This window comes from Nipponia nippon, unplaced genomic scaffold (assembly GCF_047370975.1).
Source record: "Nipponia nippon isolate SJK-2023a ecotype South Korea unplaced genomic scaffold, ASM4737097v1 scaffold_1, whole genome shotgun sequence".
NCBI classification, from domain to species: domain Eukaryota; kingdom Metazoa; phylum Chordata; class Aves; order Pelecaniformes; family Threskiornithidae; genus Nipponia; species Nipponia nippon.
In genome coordinates, this window is record NW_028262290.1 from 21,453,034 (window position 1) to 21,466,358 (window position 13,325).

A 13,325-nucleotide genomic window follows, 5' to 3' on the forward strand; every position below is an offset into this window, starting at 1 on the left:
TTTTTTTCTTTTAGCCAGGTATTACAGTTCCTAGCATCTGGTGCATCCATTGTTTTCCCATTCATTTTAAACATGGATTTTTCTTTTTTTTACATTCTCCTCTAGGTAAAGCCAACAGAGCCTTCACTTTTATTATAGCTTTTGGAAAATCTAAAAAAATCTTTTTAAACGCTTCCAAGTTATGATCCATACTTTTTCATTCAAATCTTTTCTCCCTTTGATACACTACATATTTGCTGTCTCTTAAAATGACAAGTACAGTGGACTGAAGTTGTATTCACCAATACAGGCATGACCACCGGACGATAAACAATGACTAATTGCTAATTCTTTAAACAATTTTTATTTGTCTGTCAAGACAGCATATAATACCTAATTTCCTTATATAGGGTTCAACAATATTGTAGTTGAGGAGCCTGTTACCTAAAATTTTCAGAGATTTTAAGAAAGTCCTGGTACGGAAACATGGAACCTCTAGGATATTTCATTCATAGTTCCCCAAGTTTAGGAGGTTTTTGTTCTTACATAGAACAGATATCCAGTAAAAAAGGGAATGATCCTATTTTCTTGTGTGATGTCTGTAGAAGACATGCAGGACATCCGCCTTTTGTTCATTATGTGTTAAAACACTGATCACTGGCCTCAGATGCACTGATATCCTAGCAGTAATACAAAGGCTATAGAACTATATACATCTACATGTAGCAAGGCATTCCTTTCATAGCAAAAAGTATATTTAAGGATGTAAAATGACCTCTGCTTCCACATTTAAAGAAATAAGTCTTTTCATATAAAATTTGTTTAAGCCCAGTCTTGCTTTGCAGACTCTTTCTATTCCTTGGACTTTTGCTGTTGGCTGTAATGGAAAAAGCATCAGTTCCTTTACTGTGTGTCCATATACAGTCTATTGATCTCAGTTTCCATTATTTCAGAGTAGTCTTCTCATTAAAAAGAATTTGTAAAAAAATAGGACAGAAACAATGAAAACTGAGGATAGTTTAAAAAACATTCAGGTAACACTCAAAGTGACTACACAGAATAGGCATTATCTCTGTAATTCCTTAATGGTCAGTGAAGGTCACAATACTATGTGATCTGAAAGACTGCTTCAGCAAAAACTCTTTGAAGCTACAGTACATTCAACTTTAGATTTTTCTTCATAAAAATATTATAATTACAAAGGCTTGGGAATACATGTGAACCATTTAACAATGCAAATTTTCAAACAAAATAAAACTCTAATTAATCCCAGAAACTTAGTTTTGACTCATTCGTGAGCAAGTTGCTGCTAATGAATAACTCGCGGAACTTCAGTCCCTGGCAAGTACTGTCTCTGAAAGTAACAGTATGTTCTCTTAGTGCTAAAAAAAGAAAAAAAAAATTAAAATAACAAAACAGCTCTACTATTTATATGAATCCTTGAGTTGTCATAGTTCACATTATCAATTGACAGCAACTTGTATCATACAGAACAGAGTCATTGGATTCTCAGAGAGCTCTATCTCAGTAAGCAGACCAGAGGCAGACCAGATAACAGAGAATGTATGGTCACCTACTCTTTGGGGTAGCATCTGTACTACAAGTTGGGAAAGTTGCTGAAGAAAAGGTTTTAATGGTTCTGTTTCTGCTGTGCTAAAATATGTTCCTAAATAAGCAAAATATTTAATGGTTTGGGTTTTTTTTCAAAGATCTGAAAGAAGTTATCTTTGTATTGCATGGTTGAAACTGATCTTCCGTTGATTGTTTCTTTTTCCATATCAATAAATAACCAAATTCATTTCAGAAATGGATGATGTAGAGTATGGCATGTGGTATGTATCCATTCCTTTCTTCATACATATTATACCCTTGTAAAGAACCAATATTTAAATAAAATAGAGCTGCTTATTTCATATTGGTTGTCATCAGTTATCTGAACTCAAAAGGAATTCTCCCACATTCAGCTTTGATTTCCGTCTTATCCCATGTCAAAGCTATCAATAAATATTACAAGAAATACACACATCTTACTGTTTAACTGGAATTTTTTTCCCAACAAAGTAAAAAATACTCCTTTTACTCCACACTGTCATAAAAGATATCTCTGAAACTATTGTATAGGATAGCTCCCATAAAAAGCAGTAACAGCTCACAAAATGCATATTCAACTATGTTGAAATACACTAAAAACAAAAAAGCAACAAAAAAATTACTGATTTCAGATAGTTTATTTGTAATGAAATCAAAAACAAGTCATATGTTAATCACTGACAGCCTTTAAGTCTACTATGAAGCTGGAAAAGGCCATTCTGCTACATCCAAAGATGTCTTTTGTATTATTTTAAATGCACTGTAGTGTATTTTAATACTAAATCTTGTTTTCATATAACACCATAGTTCTTTATATAGAATATCAACTTATTTGTGTATTATCATTAAAAACATTTTAAATGACATCATAATAATTAGACTACTATGTCTTCATTTTTGTTTGCATTATATTTTCCAGCTACTGGTTTCAGAAAATTACCATTAGTTTTGTTCTTCTCTTCATGAAGAGCACACAGTAATTTTCAAAATCAAGCAAGGATGAAAATGTGATTGAAATATAGGATTTTTTCTAATGAAATATTATTATTGCATTATAAATTATTGATAGAATGCTTCTGGAACTCTCTACTGATGTGCTCATCCTTTTTAGGGAAAATTTCCATAAGAGATACAGCTATTCTGAGAGTACGTTTGGCTTCAGATGAACGTTTTCCAACAGCACTATTAAAATATAGTCAATATAATGGATTTTTAAGGCCCATTCCAGAGTCCGTATCCATGAAAACACTGCATTGAATTCAACTGCAGAATGGCCTCATTGAGAAATACAATTTACCCCTTTGTCTTAGGTACTTTTACAGTACAACAGAAGTTTTACATATTTATATTGAATAGATACTTGGAAAGTATTCCCATGTTACCATCACACTTATATCTTAGCAATGTTATGCTTGCACCATCTTCACTGTGCATAATAGAAAATGCTACTGTGAATTACTGTTCTAATGTGAAGTTCTAACACTTCATTGACTGCAACCTAAGAGTTTCTCTTTCAACTGAAATCAATGACCAGGTGTGCTAAATGATTTCTATCAGGCTTAAACAGGTAAAGAAAATCCTTGAAAATGTTAGTAGATACCATACCTATTTGATAAGCTGAACATGTTGCTAAATGTAGGCACAAAGCTTGAGACACAGGCATTTGGTTGGTCTTCTGGCCAAAACAGAGCAGAAAAGCTTCTACCTTAATACAGCCATGGAACTGAGAACTTACTGATAAATTTTAATCCTAAAATTCTAACCAGCAGAAACATTTTCCTTTATATCAAGTAGGCACGTAAGGCATTTTCTGTTGAACAATTTACAAAATGGTATAGCCAAAACTGTTTTTTACTCAAGAACTTTATCTTGATACTTATCTGTCAATATCCTGGACTCCAAAGGATCATAAAAGAAGTAGTTCATTGAAAATCAACGCACAGCATAACACATCTGCTAAAATACTAATAGTAAAAAATATCAGAAACTAGTTTAAGAAATTTCTCTTGGCTTTCAGTTGTTTTTTCCTACCTGGCCCATCCCAATCTTCAGTCTCCACAGCAAGCTGCCCTGGTTTCTCTGACCTTGCATCACCATCAGATTCTGCTGCCTCCTGGATGCCTTCTTCATTGCCTGAAAAAACAATCAAAGAAAGAATACAGTACTGACATATTTCAATAGTGCCTTTTAGGCAGAGCTCCTACAATATCCAAACAACTGCTTACATGAGTAACTGAAAACATACTCATGTCTATAAACAGAGAGAAAGAGAAAAAAAAACTAGACACATAAACATCTGTGAGTTGAAGAGACAAATTTTGGAAATCAGTGTTTACTCTATATGCTTAAAAAACAGAATCACAACTTGCACCTAATTCTGTAAACCAACGCGCAAAAAGTCATGAAGTTTGTATGCACAAACGAAAGAAAGAAATCAGCTTGTTATTCCCCAGGAACATATGCTTTCACTTATGTGTTTTGTTGAATTGACACCTAACTGTTTCTTATGCATTGCAGATTAATGACACTCAGTACAAAAATATGGTCCACTAAACATTCTCGCTTTTCAGGTAACTAGTGGAGATCTACTCTGCAGTACTTAGGCATTTAAGGAATTTGCCCTTAAAGATTATAAGCTACCAGAAGTCCCGATGATAATCTTCTCCCTATCAAGCTTTATCTAAAGAAATGCAACATTTCTGATGAATTTTAGAATTTTCACCATCCAGAAGTACCTGAGAACGTCTGTTGGCTTTCAGTAACTATCCACTATAAGGCTGTATATAGGACACACTGAAAATTACAATAAGGTTAAATTTTTAGAGATTTAATTATTATTGAAGAATTCCCTGTTGAAAGTACAGCTATTTCACTTACAACAAAGATTCTAGGCAAGCTCCATGCAAAAATACTTTAAAATAACCACTACAAAAAATTGTATTGAAGATGAGGGGTTCAGGTATTAACACAAAATAATCTGGCCACAGTAATGTGTTAAATGACATATCTGAGTGATTATCCAGGCCAGTACTTTACTGCATTGGTAGATTTTTTTTTTTTTTTTCACTAGTAATCAATTCAATAAACTCTTGCATGAGAAGATACTATTAAGTATAGAAAAATCAAACCTACACAATTAACTACATCAGTCAAATAGGACTGAATTATGGTTCAATTTTTTTTTAGCAATCTTGAAGCAAACTTTTTAAAAAACTGTGTCCCACAGAAAAGTGGCAGCACTAAAAAACAAATACTGTATGTTTTAGAATCTGAAAATCAGACTGTTTGTTGATTTGACCGTAGCAAGAAGGAGCAAAAAGCACAGCAATTAAGCAGTAACTTGTAATTTTTCCCCACTCGTGGTAACAAAAGCTTTTATTAACAACATAGGTAAAGAAATGTGATTACAACAAACCATGCCAGATCCCCATACGTTATCACTGTAGCTATATTTATACCAGATAAGCTTGTGACCCAGAGTTTTCAAGTACATGATTACATACTAACACTGTAAAGTATTACCTTCACGTGCACATGTAATGTCTTGTAATAACACATTCCTCCTTGCATTCATAAAACAAACAGTTTTTCAAATCCTAAGTATAAGAGCCCGGTAAACTCTCTCTCACACAAACACAATATTGTATTCACTCCAGACTCTGGTAACAAAAATATGGTTTGGTGTATTCATAATACTAAAAATATAGTCCAGTGTATTCATAGGCACTTAAAGGTAAAAGACATCATGAATATCTAGTATAATTTTCCTGTTAAACACACTGTATAATTTTACCCAGGCATCTGAAGATCATGTGCTTCAGTTCAATGTGAAGTTAGCTTTAGAAGACCACCCTAAATACTCACATGCTGAAAAAGCTATCAAGTTTCTTGTAAGTAGTCTTAGCAATTATTTGTTTTTATCAACTACCCGATTTTGAATTAGCATTTGTATAGTTACTTTGTAATAACCAAACAGAATTCTGCTTTTTTGTGGGTGGACTGAAGAACCTATCAGATATTTTTACCTTCATTATTTCTACCTTCCTAGCTACTTACAGCTGTGACAAATTGTTCTTTATTGGAGAGACACAAAGGACAATTTTCCAAGGTTCAAACCTGGCAAGATCAACTCCAGTTTTCTCCAAAATGCTGGAAAGCACTTCACAGCAAGGGCAATTCTTATTATGAGTTTCTAACTCAAGCTGTATGATCACCATAGAAAGCTCTTAAAATGTTCTTTGCATGGAATTTTTATACTGAAGAAAATGGTTTTCTTCCAACAATAGATCTCTATGGACTATATCAGAACAACAACAGCAACAAAATTTAGAAATAATAAGAATTCTTTTAGACAGAGCCCAAGCGTGGAAAATTTTAGCTCCAAAATATAAAAGTTTTTCCAGGTTATAATATATGCAAACCTGGTGTTAGCATGCAAATTTGAGCATTCTTTCAATCAATGCAACCAACCAGAACATCAAACAAACAAAACTATTAGAATTGAAAGAGGAGGAGAAACTTATGTGAAAAGATTGGGCTGAAGGGCAAAAGAAGGACAGAATTACAGCTAAGGTATACAACTTACAGCACACAGTAATTAAGTATTTGGGAGATGAGGAAAGATCTGAAAATTTATGTTAGCAGATGGCTTAACTTTTCATTAACTTGCTTTTTCAGTGATTCATGAAGTATGGTGTTACGTGTTTTTCATAATCAAGTTTTCATGAATTAATGCATGTCCTGTGCAAATAGAGTAGAACAAAATGTGTAGAATTTACATTAAGGAAAACTTTGGGTTGCATCTATAAGTATTTTTAATTATTTTCATTGGTATTTTCTACTATTCATGAACTACCAAGTCCATGGATTACACACCTGAAATATCACAACACTGATTTCTCCTGTTCCCCCATACTGCTCTCCCTCCATACTGAAGCAATCTGCTTGTGAAACCAACAAGTGGTACATTACTGTGGGCTTCAGAACCCAGCAGAGAAGCAAGTCTATCCCAGGCTCAGCTGAGCATCAAGGTCAGATGAAAATGGACAACCAAGTCAACCAATGTGCTGGAGACACTGCAACTTTAAGAAGCTAAAAGGAGGCTTAGCACAAGAGCTGATAACAAAACACATCTCTCAAGCCTTTTTCTTTTATTTCACCTTACTTAATGCTACTTTACCAGCTAACATTTGTTTAGCACAAAGGAGTTTATTTCCTTACAGAATTTCTTTCCATTGTTTGCTCTTTTTGTTCATTCACTGACTATTTTCCAGTCTCAATAAGACATTTTTTTATATTTATTTTAAAACTGATTACATTTTTCTTCAATTTACAGGTGTAAACATTTAATTGGATCCAGGACATTTTTTTTTCTTTCTTCCAAGTCAAATCCAGCGCTTTTTGCTTTATATATACTACTCACTTTGCTACTAACCTGTTGATTCCTTTCTAATCCTATTGTTTTGTTTTTTTCCTATGCTTATTTCTTCACTTTGCTGCTCAATTACATTTTATATTTAAATTAAAGGAGAAATAACTATTTACCATCAACACTAAAAAATGGTATAGAAGTACCAGCAACAATAAATGCTCTAAAATGAAGCAAACCTGCCTCTGTTAAAGTTTTTCCTTCTGGCAACGAGGATCAGTAAATGAATTCTGTCCTTTAAAAGAACATTATTGCATGAAAAAAAGACCCATATGAGCAAGAATCTATAATATCATATAGTACGTTCAGTCATGAGTCAATTAAGCCTACTGGACTTTCAGCTATTTCCCTATATTTGGTGTTAAAGCTCACTTTGGGCAGAATTCATCTCTTCTAACCTTAGATGTCTGAAAATTAAGCTAGTCCAGACTAATTATGTAGGCGCTCCTATAGACAGGGAAGAGAGAAAACTCCATAATGACTCATCCTATTCGAGGATGCCTGAGACACAAGACCCCTCTTGGTGTCTGAGATGATAGTTGAAATGAATCATCCTCTGAAACACACAGCTTACTTTAGGAACCTATCTTTAGACAGCTGAAGTTAGGTGAAACAAATCTCTGCCTATGAGAAAGTGCTGAATACACAAAATACTGCTTAACTAAGAGGAAAAAAAAAAGTCTTATTCAAACAACTGCAATATTTTAATATGAATAGAATTTTCATCTTGACCTTCCTATTTCATAGCAGCATTAACTCTTTCTGTTGCTCTTCAAAAACAGTTCAAAGTTTTTTAATGTGTTTTTTAATATCCTAGTGTTTATCCAACAGATGCAAGTGAACACACTAAACCACTGTAATTCAAGGTGGCACAGTTGGTCAGGGAATCTGAAGACTGTAAAAGAGACATATTACCAGAAACATGAGAGGGAGGGAGAACTCTAACATTTCTGACAACACTGACAAGGAGGAAAAGACAGACTTTAATATTAATGAGTAATTTCACTTTAATCTTTTTAACAAATTAAAAGACTTCCCGATTTCTACTTAATCAGCTTGTACGACAAGTAGTTGCGATATTTTAAAGAAGCGCATGGGTTAGCAGTTCTTCTCAACCCTGCTGTTTTAATCCATGTTGTTCCTATCAATATTACGCTCTTACAGAAAGTCTCGTACAATGTAACTATTGAACTTTCTTGACTAGGAATGTTATAGCAGCTGTTAGTCACTCTATAATGTATTTTGCAATCAGCTAAATCAACAAAGTATTTTTAACAATGAACAGTTCAGAACTGACAGATCTACTTTCTTGTTCACAACTGCTTATCACAGCATAGATATCATATATGTTTGCCAGGTGCTTCCTATAGTTAGGATACCTTCACAGAAGCCGCTCACAAAAGATAAGGTCATAAAAGAGATGAAAAATGTGCAAGCTTCATACACTCATGGTTTTATCATCAGACAAAATAGCTTTGGAAGGACTTTACCAGTCACAAACAGCACACGGCAGCTTATATTAGAGTGAGAGAACATTAAAAGTTTGAAATTCAGTTTGTGCTCATTCTTCCTGGCAGCATAAATGTAAACTTAAATTGTTAACATCCTAATACAGCTGTTCAGAGTGAAACATCACTTCTCAATTATAATAAATCAATTCAGAAATAAATTGTTACAAAGCCTGTAGCATTCTGCACTGCCAAAAGAGAAAACAGACGTGATGCAGAGACTTGGGGAGTCACTCACTGTAGACTTTAATTTGGCAAGGTACATATAACCTTACGTACGTTAACAGGTCAGTGCGCCTGGTCGTGAAGGGGCAGGATTTCTTAGGAACATGGGGGAAGGGACCCTTTCCTTCTTTCTGCTGCAACCTACAGCAGCGATAATCCAACCAAAGAAGGATTCTGAGGCTGTACATATGAACTAGATGCCAGAGCCTCAGAAACTATAAATTAGCACACAGAAATTATCCTTTGTTATTTGCTTTATCACAGTGCCTAGGACCAGTAACGCAGCTTACACACACTGATAGTCTTGCTCTTGAATCCTAAAAAACACACTGTAAGCCCAGAATCCTTGTCAGGAACCTCTCTTCAGAAACAACGCTCACTTAACTTTGAAAGAAACCATATACAACTTAAAATACAAATGCAATGTACTTAATTCATTTAATGTAACTCACTTTCTGGCTGCACACGCTATTCTAAAGAATACCAATGACACCTAACAGGATTTAACTGTCCTTCTTGTGGATTAGCTCTTTTTAAAGGATTCTATGTATATATGTAACAAGCAGAAGTCTCTAATTTTAATGGCAATTCAAGTTTTCAGCAGATATAAAACATTCTGGGTATAAAATAAATCTAAATAATGCAAAAAAAAAATCTTTAAATAAGATTTTGGTATGGAAATAGAACTGTGAGAATAAAGATTCTAAATAAATTGGGAGGGATGTTTCCATACTTTGCCATATTTGGCATCTGGTGTGAGGACAAGGTAAACAACTACAGTGGCTACAGTGCCCTGCAAATGGGTTTATTCTACAAGCCTTGCAAGGACAGAGAGACAGAGACGAGAGAGACGAGAGAGACGAGACACTATTATCACTTCATCTGATGTATATCAGAAATAATTTCAATGAAACCCACCAAAGTCAACTGAGACACCCTACTCTACAAATACAGTAAGTTTGAGCAAAATCTGGCCCTCAGATGATTGATTTGCTAACATACCTGAAAGAAACCAGCCCTTGTACATGTTAATCCACTGCATTTTATTTCGGATTGTATTAATCATCTCAATACTTTGCTTCTTTGCAAGCAATTATTGTTTTCTGTCATGCTGATTAACAATCACAGTTTCTCCTGGGATAAATCTCATTTGAAATAACTGTATGTTTCTGGTTGCCCCAAGCACTCTTAAAATTATTTATCCAGTAAATGTCAGAAATAATGCATTGTCTCTTATCCTAACTTTTAGGAAAGGTCTATGAATATCCATGTGTTGGTGAGTACCTACATGTGTGCAAGCTGTTAACTCTCCAAAATAATGGTACAGGAACTATTTTGGTTCATATTAAAATCACCACTTTGTTTAACAAAATGACATCTTGACACAATGACATTTCAGCACGGTGATCATGTTAAAAAACAGAGTCAATTATTTCTAACCATTTCAGCTATGGCACTTTTCTCCCGGGATAAGACACTGCTGTGCAGCAAGTTCATCTAGACAGAGTCTGGCCTTCCTCTTTCTCTAAATGTTTGATATGTTCTCATTATCGCACTGTTCGCTTTTGAAGTCCTTTCAAGACAAGGATCACTCATTCAAATGTATTGCCTGCAGAACAGTGAAAGTGTTCTCTAAATTGTATTCCAGACTTTCCTTCTATTAATGAGTTTTATATTTATCCTAATTTTTAGGGAGCAACTCTTGTGGCACCAGTACTACAAATGAGTATCATTCAGATATACTGGCTACCCAAAAGCTTCTATAGATCTAAAGGAAAAAAAGAAAAAACTCTTGCATCTTTTCAATCTTTCCCCATTAAAACTTCAAATACAAGAACTCTGTTAGACATATTCAAGTACCAACCTGGGGTTCAAACTTACACAGCTCTAGGCACTTGATTAGAAAAGCAGCAGAAGCACATTTTTAAAGAGATTTAGATGCCTCAAACAAAGGCTGTTGCTTAGTATAATTTTCAAATATTATTTCAATGGAATCCATGAGATTCTAAAACACCCTGCAGAAGAACAGAGAGATGACTTCAGAGACACTCTAGCAAGTTTCAAACTCTAAGTTTGAAGACTCTTCTGCAAGTTAATATTTCAGCTTAATTAATTAAAAAGTCTGTTCCTTCCCCACTGCAGAAATACTACATCTCTTGCCATAATTCTTCATCCAACCAAGAAAATCTCATTTTATAACGTGCAGCTGAAATCATTATCATATACACATCCTGTTTTCATGTGATTTCCACACACTGCTACATAACGAGTAGCAACATATATCTGTTCTTATAAAGTGAAATTTTTATTTGCTTTGTTGTAAACAGTTTGATGCTTTTATTTGAAATAATCAACACTCCAGGTGCTTCAGTATCAAAAGCAGCCAATTCCCTACCATTGGAGGTATGTTTCCACATACATGCTGTATTATACATGGTTTCAAAACCAGTCTATACTTCTATAAGTCAAACCCAAGAAAAAGACTTAGCAGTCATAAAGAAATGTTTCTTTTTCTCTTATCCACAAGAATCTATCCAGCTATAATATTTGTCTTATCAATATTTATCCAATGATGTCATAAATGTGGCATTTGCTTCATTTATTTTTTCTGATCCATTGAGAATTAAATTACTGCCAATATCCCCACTGCTGATTTATATAGTACACAGCCAGTGAGCACCTCTGCCTTTTGGACCCAGGTTGACAACAATTTTTCAGGGAATGTCTCAGAACTCTTCAAAAGTATTCAGAATTTTTGTGTCAAGAACACCAAATTAGACAAAAAAAAGCAAAATGGACTTTCATTATAAATAAAATTAGTAATAGATGTACAGTGCACATGAACTAAGAACGTGGTGAAATTTGTCATTGTGCATTTCATATTTTAAAGAAGGTTACTCTTATTAATTTGCAATGCATATTCTGTCAAATTTGAGCTCAAATTTAAGTCAATCCAAGTTCAAGTTTTGTGCCTTTCTAGAAAGGAGACATTACACTACTTGTTGTAACCAAATAATCCTTTTCCTCACAGCTGTGATAGAATTCACAATTTCATTGTTCTTAAGAAAACCAAAATGTGCTGACTGAGAAGGCTGGAGTTGCTTTGATAAACTGCTTAAAATCGAGTAAGCTGTTTAAGTGTTTCTCTCACTTTATAATTCTGTACAGTTAAAATAATGTTTTCTATTTGGATCTATGTATTCTTGAAACATAGCTTGCTAGTTACTTTTTGAGATAGTTTTCTGCTTGATGATCAATTATTTAATTTCCTGACTAAAAGAAGGGTTTGCTTGTCTCACTTAGGTCAAATTTTTATCCCACTAAAGTTGATGTTAATACTGACATGGATTTCAGTTGGACTGAAAATATGGCCCGAGAGGTTTACATATGGGTTAGCAGTAAATAGAAAAGAGTACAGGATAGACAATCTCGTACTTGTTATTCTGGAAGCCTTTCCAAGCTCTCAAGTGAATGGTGAAAAAAAATCACTCCAACCTTTTCAGATATCTCCTTTTTCTTCTAGCAAGAAAACAGGTGGTCCTCTGAGCTCCAGTTATAGGAAAAAATGAGAAAGCACGAGAGGTAAAGCACAAGGCAAATGCTGATGTACAGAAGAAAAAGGTCTCCTTTCATCCTGCCAGGATCCAATCTAATTCTGACTTAGCACCCTTCGAAGGCTATTATCCGAGAATCCCCTTCCTTTCTTTGTCCATATTCAGCATCTGACAAAAAGTATGAAAGATGCACAGGATTCAGTTGTTTCAGCTGAATGGGATACAGATAAACATATGGGAACCCTCACTCTCGGAACATGAGAATCCAACACAGGTTCACAAACATGCACACAAGTCAGTAAGAGGTAACTGTTATGTTTTTGGACGGAGTAGCACTGTGAGTTCTTATGCAGATTCTTGTTATCCTAGGAGATGAAAATACATCATCATGCATACGTGCCCTCTCCTGTCTCTGCTTACCAAAAAGAATTAATGTGTCCTTCATTTACTCAGAAAGCCTACATAAAGAAAATGTAATGAGTTAAAATAAATAAAAAAAAAATTAAAGGAATATGAGCTCCAAGAGAACAGAAGTATTGCCAGGGAAAGATAATGTCAGGCGCAGGGAGGGGGGTGTCTGGTGCCAAGCAAAGCCGAGGGCTGTGCAATCACCTCTATCAGTGCTCTATCAGTGTCTACACTCCAGCCAAATCCAGAGAAAACAAGGAGTCAAAGATTCAGGTCAATAAGCTTATAGGCGATTTGCACAAACAGCTCCTCCAGCAAGGTAAAAAACAAAGTCATATTGGCTTTTCTTTTTTATTCCTTCTCTTTGAACTCCCTGGTCCAAACACACCCTGGAAATGTCAGTGTTATATGCAAGAATTTAAAGAGCTGAGCTTCTTAATCCCGTTAAGAAATAAGAACAAAGTTGCCTGTAAAGATCTCCTTATTGAGCTCAAAGTGATTATGGTATAGCTGCCTTATGCTTATCCTACTTCCACTTGCTATAGCAAAAAAGGTAGAAATTTGTCATGAAATCCATTACCAAAAAGGAAAGAAATATTATTGATTAAAAGGTTTCTGGTTAAAAAAAAAAAA

At 34.5% G+C, this 13,325-nt stretch overlaps 1 protein-coding gene across 3 annotated transcripts in view; it reads right to left on the bottom strand.

The window, feature by feature from the left end:
• Positions 1-13,325, bottom strand: part of ZFPM2 (zinc finger protein, FOG family member 2) — a 317,280-nt gene that overhangs the window by 231,089 nt on the left and 72,866 nt on the right. For all 3 annotated transcript variants that reach the window (XM_087747663.1, XM_087747644.1, XM_009469422.2), the window contains one exon: positions 3,601-3,702. In XM_087747663.1, coding sequence (XP_087603789.1) covers positions 3,601-3,702 — 102 coding nt within the window. The remainder of the gene's footprint in view (positions 1-3,600; positions 3,703-13,325) is intronic.